At 39.8% G+C, this 17,880-nt stretch overlaps 1 protein-coding gene across 1 annotated transcript in view; it reads right to left on the bottom strand.

Moving 5' to 3' along the window:
- Positions 1–1,761: 1,761 nt before the first annotated feature.
- The window catches only part of RGS22 (regulator of G protein signaling 22), a 61,596-nt gene continuing 45,477 nt past the window's right edge, over positions 1,762–17,880 (bottom strand). The window contains exons 18-26 of the mRNA XM_064507668.1: positions 17,556–17,718; positions 16,789–16,947; positions 14,864–14,926; positions 12,729–12,890; positions 9,723–9,902; positions 8,064–8,204; positions 4,238–4,345; positions 2,474–2,576; positions 1,762–1,941 (exon numbers count right to left, since the gene is read on the bottom strand). Of these exons, the coding sequence (XP_064363738.1) occupies positions 1,799–1,941; positions 2,474–2,576; positions 4,238–4,345; positions 8,064–8,204; positions 9,723–9,902; positions 12,729–12,890; positions 14,864–14,926; positions 16,789–16,947; positions 17,556–17,718 (1,222 nt within the window). The 3' untranslated portion in view covers positions 1,762–1,798. The remainder of the gene's footprint in view (positions 1,942–2,473; positions 2,577–4,237; positions 4,346–8,063; positions 8,205–9,722; positions 9,903–12,728; positions 12,891–14,863; positions 14,927–16,788; positions 16,948–17,555; positions 17,719–17,880) is intronic.

Here is a 17,880-nt window from a genome sequence, read left to right as displayed (position 1 = left end):
CAGGCACTAAAGAACTGGGTTTGATTATAAGACCTTTAGAACCAGGACTGCCTACCTAATTGTTTGCACCATGCATACCTCGGTGAAATCTAACTCTGATTTGAGCCTCGAGGTGTGCCATTAAATAAATAAATAACACAAGAATCAGTATCATAGTCATGTTGATATTAAGCACATTGAAAGATGTTTCTTTTCTACCCTTGACTAATGTTTCATTCTTAATAATATTCCAAGTTGTTATCTTCTCTGGAAACATAAGTACAAACCTCACCAACACCTTATTTATCTCTTGGCCACTTTCACTGAGTGTCTCTGCATCCCGTTCCTCAGGAAAATTTTAATCTGCCTGCAAAAGGTAACAGAATATCATTGACTGTGCCATGGCTGCTTGAAATAGTCAGAACAGGTCACCTACAAATGCATCAAAAAGTGTTAGAAAACATCTGAGCAACATGGCTTTCTTTGGAACAAAGTGGAGAGGAGCAGTTCCTTCAAGAGCAGCAGTGATCTTTTGCAGAAATCTTGCATCAACAGCTGAGCAATGAGATGTTTGCAGGGAGCAAGGTTTGAGGAGAACCACCAGAGGACAGTGATGCAAGAAGAGCAGACTATTCAAAGGCAGTGGGAACACTTGAGCTAACAGTGAGGGAAGGGAAGGGAAGGCAAATTTCCAGGGGAGTCTGAGAGTAGGCTGTAACAGAAACTAGAGGGAGAGCAGAGTGCATAGCTCTCAAACCTCTCAAGATCTCTACTTTCTCATGGCATTAGATAGTACCACAGCCTATTCTCAGGTTTCAGACAGTGGGGTGGGCTGGGCTGTAGCAAGGACTGCAGCTACCTTGGGGGGCCCCTTTGAGCAAGGGCCAGGTTGGAGGATTCTCAGCTTACAGGGCAAGATTGAAGCCCCTGCTCAAGGACTCTGCATGCTGATGTAGCTGCAGGTGGAGCACGGGGTCATAGAGCAGAAGAACTACAGTACAAAAAAGGCATGAATGCATGAGATACAGTAACATCTGCAGAGGTGTATAAGGTCCAAGGCAACTGCGTGAGTTTTACCTGCATGTAGGGGAGGTGTTGAGAAGGCAGAAAGGGAATATGAGGAAATAAAAGAACAAGGATTGCTGCAATTTTCTCCTCCTCCTGGCCACATACGACATGCTGCCACAGGAAGAGTATTCAGGCACTGGGAACTTTAGGAACAGTAGGGAGGGCAGGATACTAAAATAGCAATGCTGAAGTCCTGAAATAGAAGATGCAGGAGGAGCAGAGAGGGAAGGAGAGCAGTAATCCAAGTTCTATTAATTTTTGAAGTCCATCTAATTTCAGGGTATACTTGAAATCAAAACAAAACAAAACAAAATCTCCAGGGAACTGTGTCATCTCTGTCATCTAGGAATTCAAGCTTTGAAGCAAAATCTTTTTCATTTTAACAGAACTCTGCTGTCCCACTCCTTTCTCCCATTTTAATGTTTAATCTGCTTCAGCAGAGATGATCTGTTCCTGGTTCTGTGTCAGGCCTTTGCCAGTAACTCCATGGGATTTGAGCTTCCTTCAGTCACCTCATGCTCCTAGTTAAAGTATTTCAACTGGAAAGCCTAGATTACCACATTTCAGAGACTGCCATTTTGCAACAAATTTCCATCTGGCTAAAAAGACAACCATGTTTGGAGTAAAAAATAATCTTGTCTTCATGGTGAGGCTGTACAGCTTCAGTTAAATGTGATCTGGAATGGGACAATTTACTAAGAATGAGCATCAGCATTGACAGCAGGAAAATTAGCTTTTAATAATCCAAATTTCAAAGCACACTCTTGGCAATCTGGTACTCACTTTCTGTTTCTCTGGGAAGATCTGAGTGTTTCTCCAAAATCATACTACTCCTTGGAGAAAGGATGAATCTTTCAGAGCTGCGTGGCTTCAGTAAGGACACAGATGAGGAACCTGCACATAGAAATAAAACTAAAATGATGGGAAACTGAATAGTTTAATATCACATGCACTATTTAAGGAACAAACAGGTCATAAACTCCTTGGGGAAGACACTAAGAGGATATTCACAGCTCATACAAGCTTGAGGCAACTCCTGGTAGATCCCATGAAAGCATACTGACAAACTGGTGAAAGTTTAACTTGTTTGGTTGAACCTAAGTTGCTAAAGTACTAGAATTCAGGGAGGTGAAATATATGTGACCCAAAAAGGTGTGGAATGAAGAAATGGACATATTCCCCTCTCCGATAGGGCATGCACAGTATAGCCAATGGTGATGCCCTGCAACTTTCCCTTTTTCTTTTGTAGAAAATTTGTTACTAATCATTCTGGTGCAGAAAGCAACTTCCCTGTTGACAGGTTAAGAGAGGCAGTGGCTTACATAGGCCACTCCAAAGGAGAGCAAACAACTGAAGCCCCTATCCTGAGAAAATTTCACCTAAGCTATAAGCTTGTCCTCCGAAACTACAGAACTTGGTTAATAACCTGTAAGGAGTGATGATGAATTTTTCTCCAGATCTTCTTGCATTTTAAGGAGTATTCTCTCCTGCTCCAAGGCTTCTATGTACTTGGAATAGGACCAGGAAACCTGCAAGAACCATTAAAAAAAATCAAGCTCCAGACCATGTCACTGGTCGTTGATGGTCCATTTTAATAGTGTGACAGAAAGCTAATCTTATATCCTGGTTACTGACTAATCCCAGTTATTGAAAACAGGGGTTTTGTCATGACGATACTGTAATCATGGGACAAATAATACTGTTGCAAAAAAGCAAATCTCAAAACAACCTTAGATGCAGTTGAAGCTGACAGATCCGATGCTTATATTCTTTTATCGTGTATCCCTAATTCTCAGTGACATTCTCTCTCCTTTCTTCCTCAAAACTGATGCACAGCAGACCTTTCCCCTTCCAAAATTTCAGGCTTTTGTGCTTTTGAGGACTTTATTTCATGTTTTCTCCCTGCCACATCTCTTAAGTGTGCCTTATCTCAAATCCAGAAGGTCTCATTAACATCACAATTCTTTCTGCCTAACCTCTTTAGCAGCATGCTGCTACCACTAAAGATAGATTGTCTAGGGATGGCACCCTCTCCTTTTCCAAGGAACAAATGTTGCTCTTTACATTGCTACATCCCCAGTTTCAGGTTCAACATTTAATGTTTCAGGTTCAAATCACTATGGAGAGTGTATTGTTATTTGGCCTTTTTTCCTTACAACATGAAAAGCTTGAGGCCAATTTTTCATTTTGTGATTCAATAAGAGTTTGTAACATCTTCATGGAGCAGCAAGGGGCCAGGAGAAGAAACTGGTCCAGGAGAGGTTATTGCTCTTTGTGAGGTTATCTGGCCTCTTCTTGAAGGCTTAGGTGTATGGTATTGATATACTTGCCTGGGAATCACCCAACTCACTTTTCTTTTGACATAAATATAAGCAAAAGTTACTAAGGTCCATTTAAGGGATAAGACTATGAGCTTAACTATGTAGTTTACACTTTGGCTTCAGATTTTGAGAGAATTTCAGACTGCCTATTTCTATATTCCGCCATCGCTAATGTAATGCCATGGAGGAGCTCTGTGGAATTGAAACACTGAGCAGAGTGGGATTTATTCCTGCATCACATGCTACAGCTGTGATTATTTGATTGCACAGATTCCCCATTATATCACGGCAGTGTCTGCTCAGCTTTGAACCATCATTTGATATTCCCAATATGGCAAGTCTGTTCTCCTTGTTTCTCTAATACTACTATTACCTTCCACTACATATTTGACGTGTCATGAGAGTTATTCTTAAAGAAGTACTAGAAGACTAAGTTGCTTTCTGTCTGATTTTGTATCCAAATACCTAGATTTACTAAATGAGCTCAGTTTCAGGTTTTGACCTATAAGCACAACAGGACTCAAGCTTAAACCAAATTCTTTCAAGAATTTCCTGTCATACAAAATTTCTTATTCCAGATTGAACTTCTTTTCCTGCAACTTATTTTTAAATTAAACTTCCACACTTGAATTAAAGGGCTTGATATTATTAGATATTAATACTTCCTAGAATATAAATCTTCAAAAAAAATTTAAGATATGATAAGGTAGGTAAACTTCTAAACAGCAAAGTTAATGGTAGAAGAATGAACAGTTATTGAAGAATCATGTAGCAGTAGTATTCTAAGCCAAACTCTACCCTCCCATTCTCCCCAAACCATTTTATCTCTTTTGAATGATGATATATGTAGCAATATGTTTATTAGTTACCTGCTGCACATATCCATATGGAGATGATGCTCGTCTTCTCTCCGCACCCAATTCGTCTCCGAAAACACTGCTTGACAGACTGAGAGCTTTTTTCCCCTCTCCTTTACCCTGCCAATAATAGTAAGAACTCATAATTAGATGTAGACAATAACTGCTGAGCTAAAGTAAAAAGTAAAGCCTGAGGAAACAAAATTGTCATTTGAAATGTGTGTGTCATATGCAGTAACATTTTATACTATGGACATACTTTGGACAGAGCTTTCTAATCGCCAGGTTCATAATTCATCACTTCAGGCGTACTAACAAATAGAAGAAGATACTGCTTTTTAAAGCATTTCTTTGTCCTTATCAAGTTTCCTGGCCCCTGGGCTCCTGCCAGCTATCTTCATTTCAGATTTCAGACCTGCTCCAAAGGAGTGAGTTGTAGCTAAGGGAGAGGGTGAACCTGCAACAGAACATATTGTAAGGACAGAGAAGCCATTATAAATCCTCTAATGTGGCCTCCTGTATAAATGTAGGACATAGGATTTCCCATGGTTAATTCCAGCTTCAAGTCCAGTACCTGTGAACGAGCTGCAGTGTATATATTAGAAACTTAGGCAATCTCATTTAAAACATTTACAGTGGCGGGCAAGGCACTGTAATCCTTGGTAAATGCTTGAGAGATTAACTATTTGCCATTTTCCTGTTGCTTTCATGTTTTATTAAGGCTTTACTTTTGCACATTCTGCCTGATGATCCCAAAACTCTTTACGAATATTGATTAATTAGTCCCACAACATCCCCATGAGGCAAGTAACATAACTTGCCTGCCCCATGTTGCAAATGAGACAAAAAAGGAGAGGCCAAATGGCTTCCCCAAGTTACTCAGAAAGCCCCTGAAAGATCTGGAAAAGGACCAGACTATCCTAATTCCTTGCTTCCAACAAGCGTTTTCCTTCATCATCCTCCCCACTGTCCTACGGACCCATCATCTATAATGGAGACTTTTGGGCACAGAGTTGTCTAGGCAGCATGGCATTTATCTTATCTCCAGACGCAGGCTTATTAACTTTGACAATACACTCAACTTAGGGAGACTAATGCATAAACAGAAACACTGTATATACTAATATAGTTTGTATTTGCTATTTTTAGATGAGAATGGAGAATTAAATAATTCCTTTAATAACATCTTCTCATAACAAACTAGGCGAGGTTGTGGTAATGGCATATCTCTTGATGTTACACCACTTACTAAAGAATATGGTTACTACTAAAAAACTTAAAGAGTGATGGAGAAAAGATGGAAAAGTAAAACTAATGCATGTGGCTTTAGCCTTTCTCTGATAAGTGCATGGAAAGAATAAGTACAGATTTATGGTTAAGTTAATACTATTTTGTACACGTGACAGCTAAAATTTCCAAATCAACTTTGGAGGAAGAGTGCAATTTTGTATGCAACCGACTACGAATATTGGCATCAAGGCAGTTTGCAAAAAGCGACTAATGATATTTTAAAAAGAACGTGTCATGTGTGTCTACCAATTAACTGAGGAGCAAATCCACAGCCCAAAGGTGAGTCCATATAGCTGCAGCACACCAAGGGCAAATATGTGAAAAGGGAGAAAGCAAATCATCCTCCCCCAAAGCAACATCTTTAAAACAACTATTCTAGCTCAATATTGAAGTAATCACATTGACTGTTCCAGCTTACTTCACCCCATACCTACTCATTGGTGCCTCTCAGAGGCTGTCCAGAGGTCTCAGCATTGTACAGCACTTGCAGGGCTTCCCTCACTGCCAGGAAACCTTCAATAGGTCAGATAAAGGAGCTGGATTTGTTCCATAAGTGCCAGGTAGGCACATGCAAAATACTGCGATAGTCAGCTAGTACCAAGAGAAGTCACAGTGGCAACCTGCTTGGCCATCTGTGTTTTCCTTTGCACTACACCATGGTCCAGCTGCCTTATCGAGTCACTTCAGAAAGTGAAGAGAGCCCAGCTAGATGGGCCACCCCAGCAAAAAGTTCATGGGAAGAGAATGTAAAATTCCTCCCCAAGGACTACGGTTGTTTAGTTTGACACAAAGTGCAAATGGCAACTGATTTGAGAGAAAAAAAAAAAAAAGTAAGAAAAAATAATATCATTTCCATCCCTTGGCAGAGGCTTCCTCTCCTTCAGCATGAGCCTGGTGGGTGCAGGGGAGCAGGAACAAGATGTTGCAGGATATGGAAAACGCTTCTATCCTAAACCTCACTTTAGGAGTGGCTTTATGAGCTTCGTGCACTGCCCTGCCATGGATACTTTGTCCTCAGTTGTGCTGAATCAATTTGTTTGAATAGTTATGCTGTCACTGAGGGGACAGAAGAGAGGAGGGAATGGGAAACGCTTTAAATAAAGAAAGGAAAAAGGGTTTCAAAGACTTATCTGTCCCTCCTATTCTTCTGAGGTATTTTAAAGGTAACTGGTTTACTGATAATTTTTGTGAAAAAATAGTCTGTAAACTGTTCACTGAGCTGCATTCTCTGCCTGTCACTTTCTAAAATTTCTTACCCTATTTTCCAGTTAAGAAGAGTAATTCACCTTTCCCATTTGTTCCCCATAAAAGCTAGGCTTTTGCCCTCCTCGCCAAGATTTTATTTCCTTGATCCTAATCAGAAATCTTATAGACAGGCAACAAACAGATGGAAAAAATAAGTCTGCGAAAACACAGAAGTGCATTACTTTGAAATATTGCATTCTTGCACTATAAGTATTGCCAATGGCCTTGCCAGACATTTCTGTATGGAGGCAACGTGCTTTGGAGAAAAGAGCATGAGTTCTTGGATTCTAGACTTCACTTGACATTGCTGTGTGGCCTTGAGTAACACTTCGCTGATCCTCAGTTTTCATGTGTCTAAAAAGAGGATAACAAAGTGTACATGTTCTTACAGGCATATGTCTTTATCTATCCAGGTACTCATGTGGTTCTCATCACCAGTAACATCTCAACACATGTGTACGTGGTATTTAAAATACGTAAAGGTCTTTTAATGCTACTTATGATAGTTTGCAAGTCCAGTAATTTCTCAGCCCTTACAGGAATGTTCTCTCCTCAAAGCTGGCCAGTTACATTTTGTAAAAAATAAACTTTTGCAAAGCCTATAATCAATACAAAAAAAATCCATTATATTTTAATAATAAAATTCCAAGAAAAACAATTTTACAAGCAAGCATTCCGCTCTAGAGGTCACAGTTCTGCTAATGCACTGAAACTGTCTGGAAACTGATTGTGAGAACTCTTAACAATTTCATGGTCAAAGCTGAGAAATATTCAAGAAAAGACACAGAGTATAAAGAGTAATTAGCACATAAGTATTTTAAAAAATAATGTGCAGACTTTTCAAGGGCTCTTTCTGAAAGATAGATATGAAATTTTGTTTTTTTTAATAGCGGCTTCTGAGGACTGTAAATCCTAAAAAATGACAGTATACACTGCAAGTGCAGGCAAATCTACATTTACCCGTTGTACACATGTATCATATATAGATTTTTTAAAATTCAACCCTCTTTTCCGCTTTTTCCCTCTGTACAAAATATGTCTGAAATACATTTTCCCCTCTGCTTAATGAAAGGAGTATTCCATTGACTCATCTGCTTCAAGTTAAACATATGTATATGCATTGGCAGGATTGGGAACTAATTGTCCTAGGAGTAGATCATATGTAAAGCTTGAGTTCTAACAAAAAGATTTCGGTAGCTTTGGATCAGACTGAGAAAAAGGATATTTGAATTCCTGCATGTTTGCTCATAAAAGAGTGTATATGCAGCCTGTCAGCTCTCACCTGAACCTCTGTAAGCCTTACCTCTGCTGTTTTGCCTTTCTTCTTTTGCATCTGTTTTTCTTTTTTTCTCTCCAAGGCAGGTAAAATTTTGTCACTGGCCAAATTGCTTCGAAACTCGCAAAAATTTGCCCAAAATTTAAACAGAAGAGCAAAAATAGTCATCTGAGCAGAAAGAAAAGAAAGTCTATCTTGACTGCATTAGGAAAACAGTTTACTGTAAAATAAAATGTAGTTTACCATGAGAATGAAATAAGTATTTCTTTTTGAATACACAGCCCTGTTCCTCCCACGTACTGTGTCCTGCCATTTCAGCCCAGCTTTGCTCGGCACATGCTTTTCATCAGTGTGTTTATTACTGGTGAGAAATCTTCCTAAAACACAGTTAAAAAGCACTTTCTTTTTTTATATTTCCCTAAACAATTTTTTGTATTAATGAAAACATCCATCATTTTTTACAAGTATTCTTGATAAAATATACACCAGTAGAATTGCTTTTGCACCACTGTTCTGCTCAAGTATTTCAAATATTCTGTTCATTAGGGAGAGCTTTTTTTTTCCTGCTTAAGAGAAAGGAAATACTTTTTTGCCTCTGGAAAGGCTCTTAAACCACATTACAGATCTATGAGCAAATCTTGGATAATTTTTAAATGATATAATCTCTCACAGGGTCTTTTCTGAACTAGAATAAGAAAAACAATTTTAAAAAAGCAAACAGAGGGGCTCAGTGCATTCTATTGCTGCACGTACTAAGGCCCACATTTTTCAAGTTATTTAGCAGTTTAACTCTCATTGAGAAACTTGGCTTCAAAGGGAGTCAAGTGTGCTCAGCACCTCACTGATTCTGGCTCAACCTACTTGAAAGTGACATTTGAGTCACTATCATATTCCAGTCGCAACTTTTTTGCCAAGTTCTTCCTTTGGTTTTGTGCTGCATTTCTGGAATTCACTGTGTTTTACATAGGCTTAACTCTTAAATGAGCCTTCTTGTTTCTCCTAGGATCTGTATGAATCCTTCTCTCTGACAAACCATTCATCTCTTGAGATCCAAATATTTTATGGACTCACATTTGATTTTTAAAGGTGTTGATGGCAATTTCATAGGAAAAGAGGAATTAGCTTTGTGGATTTTAGAAGAAAAGTCATAAAAGATAGTAACCAGGAATCCATAGTGAAGTTCTGCAAATCGCCATTAAGGCTTAGTACAAAGATCAGGGAGAGAAAATTGTCCAGAGCCATTTAACATAAGCCCTATGTTATAAGGAAGGGAAAGACATTCAGTAAGCTAAGCTGTCTTTGTCCTTTACTGACGTCTACACTTTTTTTTATATTTATATGAATGAATCCTCTAACTTCAAATTACTTCTCTGATGTTAACCAAGCGGTAAAGAGCAAGCAGTTCAAAAAAGTGAACAAAGGTCATCCACTGCCAGAATTCCTAAAACAGGGCTGGACAATAGCCAGCTGACAGAGATTGTCCAGTTTATTGAGCGGTTCGTATCTGAAGATCCTCTGTCATCTCCACCATACGATCTGTATTGAAATGGATGACTACAACGTTCTACTTTGTGCCCAGGCTTATGTAGGGAGTCAAAATTTTCACGTAAGCAACAAAGACTGTTCCTAAAATCAGGCATACGAATTCTAGCCAAATCTGTTACGGAGATTCTTCCGCCTTTTTACCTGTGCCTCTCTAAAAATGTAAGGTCCTAGTTCCTTCCTGTGCTCCAAAATCTTTTCTGCTTGTTCAGTTGGGATGTCAATCTGCAGAGCTGGTGGTACAGTGGAATTAATAAAGCAGTTGATAATAGCTGTGATCTTATTTTGGATTGTGGCGTTATCACAATGAGAATGGCACAAGTCCTGAAAGGTGAAAAACAGCAATTTCAGTCAATGTAGACAAAGACTCTTTACAGGGGGCCAGTGATCAAAGAACAATAGTCATACAAAATTATAAAAACAGATTCCTTCAGCACAATAGGACCAAATTCTTATAGCAAATGTGGATGGTTACAGCAACAGGAAATACATTAGTGGGACTTCTGGTTTGCAAATGCAAATATAGAGCAACCTTTAAGCTCTGCCTGCACAGTCTGATGGAACAATATAGTTCATATCCCTCATGCAATCTAAGCACATTACTGGCAAATAGGAGGCATTTCTGACAGGAGAAACACACCTACGGGCGTGAAATGCACTCATTTTCGTAAGTCTGCTATGACTACTCCAAGAACAGAGAGGAATTACTTAGGGTGGTACAAGGTATTACAACCACAAATGATGGCACAAGGGGGATAATTTCAGCTACCAGCACAGTCTTCCATTCACTGAGATCTTCTAGTTTCCCAAAGCTTCAGTGTTTGAAGTAATTCTTTGCAGAGTAGGTGGAATTCAAAATACACCTGAACTTAAAAGGGTGAGATCTCAAAGGCATACTGGGGATTTCCTGTCTTTTTTAACGTGATCCTATTGTTCTTGTAAAACCTATGATTACTGTTTTTCACACTGTTATGATGCTACTAGTGGATTTTGACAGGAGAGAAAAATCATTCAAAGTACTTCTTTCAAACCCTTCAAAATACATGCTTTTCATCTATCCATAAACATCAAGAAATTTCTGTAACATGAAGAGATTATCACATATATCTACCAAAGACACAATGAACACTCTAGAGAAATTACAGGAAAAGAGCTCTCTAAATGAAGAATAAGCATTTAGTTTTGGTAGAGGAGGTTGGACATTTACTCCAGAAAAAAATTAAAAACAGGGCTTTTAACTAGAAATGTGCGATGTGAAAGAGCTGTTTTGTTTTATTATGAATACTTTTTAGTTTTGTAAAGGGAGAAAAGAATGATAATAGTTACAATGAAGAAAGTAAGGCAACACAAAAACATATTCAATATATCCTAAGAATATATTATGGCTTCCTTTGCTCATCTAGCACATAAGGAAAGACAGCGAGCTGGAGTAGGAGGGAAAACAAACAAGCCATTAGCTATGAAGAAGGATGAGACGTGAACATAGACAAACACATGGAAATGATCCACAGAGTTATATTTCCTCATATTCGTTTTAGAAAAAAAACTATTTGTATTTTTTATTTGTCCCAAAATGTGCCGCCAGTGCGGGGTTATGAGGAGCAATACAGACTGACTTCCAAAGGGAGTTCTGCCTAAACAGATGGCATGATAGAGCTCAGAAAATAGAAGTATGCGCAATGCAAAGTGCTGCCCACAGCTTTGGCAATGTTCCTCCAGTTCAGCCTGACCCACAACGCTCCGGCTACTCCAGCCCTTTGCTTCTATAAAGAGCATCAACTGCCAACCGTGACGAATCGCGTGCATGGGGAATTATGGTCAGATTGTACTTTTTCTTGATAAGAAGACAAATAAAATTAACATAAATGGAGGAGAGCGGGTGGGACATAAAACAATGAAGGCTTTCTTCAGAGAGCAGTTCCACAAAGAAAACAGTCCTACAGAACTACACTCCATATGGATTTGCAAACAGTTTCCATTTTCTCCACGATGTAGCAATGAAGAGTCACAAATCTGGAACAGCACCAGATATTTGAAGAAGGATTGATGTCATGTAACTTCAAGCGCCTTTCTAGTCTAAACTACCCTTTCTGTATCCAAGATAGAGACAACGGCACCTCCAAAGAGCATTGCAGCCTATGAGTCTTCTCCTTTGGATTAGAAACTGCTTGTGGAAGGATTGCCCTCTGGAAGCAGAGGGGCTCCAGCTTCTAACATAGACCCCTAAGTCAGAGGCCTGAAGTTAAACACTGCAATACACCCACAGGTCCGCAGCAGGACCTCCAAGTCCTGTTGCAGCAGCAACTAATCTCCGACCGTGCTCCCTAACCGCGTGGCTGCCTTGTGCACATGGGCTGTGTTCAGGAGCCCAGGAGAGGCTCTACTTACCTTCCCGTAGTGCCTTTGGATCATCAGCAGCACAGAGACAAAAGGAATGAGGAATAAGTGAAAGAGCCACGGTGCCTCTGCATCTCACCCATGGGGCAGCAGTGGGATTTAAAAGCACGCTCCTGAGGTTTCCCATGGTGTGGCAGCTCATGCTGTAGCAATTTCACCAGGGGCAAGTATCCGGGGGAGAGGCGATCCCTGCTGACATTCGCTCCTGGGTCTCCCAGCCCATCATGTTTCACATCTGCTGCTGCAGTCAAACATGACTGCACTGAATAAGGGAGCTGGTGTCTGCATTTATACACTTTTTGGATAGCTACTATTTTTCATTTGTATATTTGATTGCATTTAAAAGTTCTCTCTGATTTTAGCGGAATTACCAAGTCCAGCAATAATCCTTCTATTTAACAATGTGAAACTATAAAGAGAACGAACCCTTTAAAGCGTTCATTCATTTTGAACTGCTAGCAAAATCTGGGCATTAACTAGTTAATAGTATCCCTTTAGAAACTCAGAAGAATGTTATAGTTAGTTAGAGGAAGCATGAAAAAATACAGAGGTAATACATTCAAGTCATTTAAAATAGTCACCCTGAAGAACTGAGGATTTTCATGGAAGAAAGAACAGTTGAACAGTGAAGGTTTTACAATGCACAAAAAACTGCTTAGAGATATTCTAGTTAAAATTCTCCTCATCTACAGTAATGGATGCATTTGCTTACAAATTGAATGATATTCCTTTCCTTCCATTTTACCACCATACCTTATACTTCTGTACCTCCTGCCAAAAGAGCACTCCGTTTGCCAGCAGGTCTCCTTTCAGTGACACGAAGCATTGAAATTGATTTGCTGTCACTGGATTCAACAGCGCTTTGCGGAAAGCAATTATTTCCCTAGATGAAGAAACCCATTTATTGTCCACATGCTGTCAAAAGAAGAAATAAATGCATCAAATAAACTTTGTTTCAAAAAGCAATAACAAAGGCATTAGTTAGCGTAAACTGTGTGATTCTTATCTTTGCATTGACCTTAACTTTCAGTAGTTTATGAGTTTATGACATGGATACAATAGAATTTGGCAAGGTTTCAGTTCTTTCTTTCCTTCTTTTCTTTCTTTTTTTTTTTTTTTTTTCCCCAGTTCGGTTTGGGCAAAATTTTTTGGAAGATGTGATGGGAGAGGAAATGACTGACAATGATTTAGACCATATGACTACATACTATAAAGTATGGAAACAGCTATTGTTATTGATTATGGCAACAGGCTACTTTTCTAGGGAACAGTTTGAGTTTTGTGCAAACAAACAACAAAGAAAAAGGAACAGACAAACCGCATAGCTAAAAGTTGTAAAATGCTTCTGACAGGGATTGCGCTAACAAAATGAGCTTTGAAATGTGTTGCCATGATCACCAACAGAAGCTGGAGAGTCCCCTCTCTGTGGAGGAGAGCTACCAACAGTAAAACAGAATTTAAAGCTCAGAGCAGTGGGCAGCCAGGAAAGGGTGGGAGAGGGGATGGCTTGTGCAGGGACGGCTTGTTTGCACTGTAGTTCAGAAAGGCTTCCCTTCCTGACCAAACAGCCAAACTATACCCCTTTGCTATCAGATGGATAAATGAAAACTATCTTGTAACATCGGTATAAAACTCTCAAAGTCCGGCAGGGATGGAGCGCTGTTCGATGGTTAGCATGGGACAGCAACATTTTTCATTGTTTTGGACAGTCCTGGAAATCTAATCCAATTCTAAGCTAAATGCCTTGCTACAGCTTCTCTTAAAAGCGTGAGTTACACGTAGTCTTCTCCTGCAGAGCCTGACAGTGAGGACAGCCTCCCCTCACCAGAGGGAGTGCAGTGGTTGTCCAAAGGGTCCTTTGCATTAAAATAAAGATCAACTTAGACAATGAAATGGCAAATTCCCAGCCCTCCTCCAAATCATCAGACATGTTCTGTCCAAAGTAGAAAGATCACTGTGACCAAGATTTAGGCAACTTTTGGGAAAAATCATTTCTGGGGCACGTTCATAAAGAGAAGCACAGAGTGCTGCTCCCACCCCTATACCAATCTACAAACACTGCTTATCTTATGGGTCAACAACCCTAAAACAAAACATGGAAAATTACCATCTTCCTGACAAACAGATGAAGAGAAAACTCAGTTAACAGAACCCACATGCACTTTGGATCCCTTTTGAGCTAATGGTTTGCATGGATAATTGGTGACCGGGTCTCCAGTTTGATTTCAACAGACAATAAAAGTTCAACTGAATAAATGTACGCAACTTGTATGTTGGCAATCACAAAGAGTTCACTGCTCTTCAAGAGAAAAAAACTGGCAAACATCTGATGAAATATATTATTACAGAGGTTTAAGATGTTTAAAACTGATATTATCTCAGTGCTGTAAGATTAAAATACAATTGTAAATGAAACAGATACTGTAAGATATGATTAAACCTGCCCACTCCATTGCATACTTCACATTCCCTTTTGTGTCTGCACGTAATCCACTTGCAATAATAAATAAACTACCAGATGCTGGAATGAACAGCTTGTCCCAATAAGTCCTCTGCATGCAAAATACAGATAAATGTGAATTAAAGGTATAATATCAGTTTGAGGGGGGTTAAGAGTGCTCCACAGCCCAGGACAAGAGATACGCTTTTTCCAGGCATGACCTCTCCAGCCAGGAAAGGAGAGAAATTTATCATAGGCATCCAGCGGGGAGTTAAGTTTATCAGCAATGTGAGTAATCAGTCCATTGTAGCCAGTAAAATCATGCCTGCTTTTGCCAGAGTCACATTTGGGCCTCACATTGTCGGCAGGGGAACTGCGAAGGATGTGCAAGGTACAAACAGGAAAGAATGAAACTGTAGACACTAGAGGTATAATAAACTTCACTTGCCTTCCACATCCTTGTTTTCTTCTCCTTCTTCTGGATTAGGATATCTTCAACTATGTCCCTTATCTATGGTTGAACAAAAGATTATCATGGTGTTTTCTAACTCTGCTTGTTTGATGCTCAGCCCCCTAATGATTGAGACCACAGTGGTAGAATAGCTGATACATCTTCATTTGCATCCTGATACATGCAACTTGTTGCGGCCCCACACTGAACACCATCCCTTGTTGTTCAACTATAAAATGAGCATCTGGGTATTAAGACTGGGGAGATAGAGAAGACAAGAGGTAATGGCAATCAAACTGCTCTCTTTCACTGGTTTGCCTTACCCACACTGTTCTGAGGGACTGCGTAGGTTGGAAACAGATTTTGGGCTGTAATGGGTTTTTTATATGAAATGCTTCTAGCTCCTTTGGACAGCTGTATCAGAAATACGGACTTGATCCTGCAGCTTCTTTGCAGTCAAAATACCCCTCAAATCAAGGGCAGATTTTCTGAATAAGGACTACATAGCATGCCCAGAGTGTTTGGTCACTGTGAAATATGAAGCCAAGTGGAGAATGTCATCTGGTTTCATTTCTCCTAAAATACATTCTTCAAAGGACCTTTTCATCCTCTGAATTTGCAGTAAGAAAGAGAAAAAAGCAGTGAGACTTAAATGGAGTTAGGAAAAGACTAAAATCTCATTAAAATTATGTATTTCCTGTAAACTGCTTATTAGACTTCAATGCAGCATTTTTCCAAACTGCAGGGGTGACTCGCCCTGCAGATGCAGGGCAGCAGGTGCAAGAGGAGGCATTAGCTAAACCTGGAAGTAGCTTAACCTGGTCGCATGGTTTTGTGGCAGGGCTCATAAGGGAGGGCGGCCTGGACGGCAGAGTTCAGCTCAAGAGAGCAGAGGCTTGGGAAATTTTACTTTAACATAATATATTAAAACTACAGTTTGGCTTACCAGAAACTACACTTCTCAGATTGCTTAGTGCTCTGAATCAATGGGAAAGATCCCGGTCATATGCAATTCTGACAACTTTTTGAACACTCTTGATGTTAAAGTGATCATAGAAAACAAGTTATATGAGTCAAGGTAGACAGATACACATGCTGCTTGGTGGAACTGTCAAGTTTCCCTCTGCAGTCACATTTGCATTTTGGAGCTCTTGTGGCATTGCAAAAAACACATCTTTTTGCAACTGTCACCAGCAGGATGATTTCCCCACAGAGATCCCAGCTACAGAGGCACTTGCATAAAAAGTCAGATGTAAACTCTGCCCATTCCCCAGTCTTTTGGCTCTAATGCGCCAGCAGGACTGAAAGGCTTCTCATTCCCAGTTTTCTGACAATTTTTTAAGGTAACCAGTTGGAAACCAGGATTGTAGCAGCTAATGTCCCTACTCAGCAGGATTTCATGGGACCTAGCAGGATTTCATGGGACCTAGAGTAATTTCTATGGGCTCTGCCATTCTGAATGGGAGAACACGGACGGTGTAATAGAGATAATACAATGTGGGAAGCCTGCTCATTTGCTTGTGTTTAGGCAAATCCTGTACACAAAGTAGCATTTCTTCTGTGTGCAAGTGTATGGCTTGGAGCAGAATGGCATCTTGAGGGTGCAACACTGTAGTGTACACCCTTTGTACAGCAAAGGTTGGTTTTCTGCCCCGGCAGGCTGGCTGCCAGCAGAGCAAACACCAGCTTCTTCAGATTTAGCATCTAACAATAATACTGTCAGCCATATTAAGCCCTCAGAGAAACTGCTTTCATAGTTATCAAGCTAAACACTTCAACCTGTACATGCTAGAGCGTCTCTTTCAATCTAAACTCAGTGTGAGTTACAGGCTGCTTTTCCTCTGAACCATTTTATCCCAATAATAAATTATTAGCCAAACAAAAAACAAAGCCTGAAGGTGTTGTAGTTGTTAAAAAATTACCTTTGCTTTTTCATGCGGCCCGTGTTGCTCATCTGCCAGGAACAATGGCAACCATTGTTTTTCTAATCTCTTCTGGATGTATTTCTGAATTTCTAGCAGAATCGCTGGAGAAACCTGATCATGAAGGATCTGTCCCCATCCTCCACCTGAACGCATTAGCTAAGCAATCCAAATACAATAAACACATGACATAAACTTTTGTGTACACTAAACGCCTTTATCTCTCTACATACTTGATTTAGCAAGGCATGAGCTTAACTGTAAGCAAAGCATTTAATGCATGCTTACCCAAGGCTCACATGTACTTTTCATAAAAGGGAACAGATTACATTTGTCCCTACCTATAATAGAATACAGACTCCAGCAAATAATACCCCAGTGTGACTGAGTAAGTTTCATAAGCATCACGATATATTGGAGTACCACAGCTCAGACCAGCTGTCTGTGACTTAGTTACTAACATACTAAAAAAGAAAGCTGGAATAGGTTACTCTGCTTTAAGGCCATTTTTTACACTTTTTCTGAGCTGGGCTGTGCATGCTCTGGCTGCGGCCTCAGATCCGGATTTAAGAGATCATCTCTCTGGGAGGAAGAGCATAAACAGGAAGGAAGGATCCCCCAGAACAGAACCAGACTTTTAGCCAAAAATATAGATAAGATTTGAGGAGAAAGATTGGGGAAGAGTTGGGGTAAAGCTCATTATGGACTTATCTCAGTCACAGCTATTAGTGTAATTGTTCTTTATGAACAGTTTTGTACACTGGTACCTCTTCTTGTTGTTCTCTGGTCGCTGGGCTGTTGGGTCCAAAGAAGTACTTTTTGTTGAGGTACTTGTTTTTAATGTCCTTAGATTTTTCCTCCCCTTTTTCTTTATCCTTGTGGAGCATCCTTCTGAACTGTTCAATATCTAGCCAGCACATGAGATCCGTGCTATGAACAAATTTAAACAGAGTGTTTTTTTCAATATTGAATTAATTTCATCAACCTTCTTGGGAGTTATTAGTTTAACCACAAGCTACCAAAGTGTCCAAGTCCTAAATACCAGGTCAGACTGGGCCGAAATTTTATGTCAGCTGTTGTTTGCTAGATAAG

The sequence above is a fragment of the Dromaius novaehollandiae genome, chromosome 2, assembly GCF_036370855.1.
Source record: "Dromaius novaehollandiae isolate bDroNov1 chromosome 2, bDroNov1.hap1, whole genome shotgun sequence".
Lineage (NCBI taxonomy): Eukaryota > Metazoa > Chordata > Aves > Casuariiformes > Dromaiidae > Dromaius > Dromaius novaehollandiae.
Note: the sequence above shows the minus strand (reverse complement) of the source record. Positions and strands in the feature narration are given on the sequence as shown.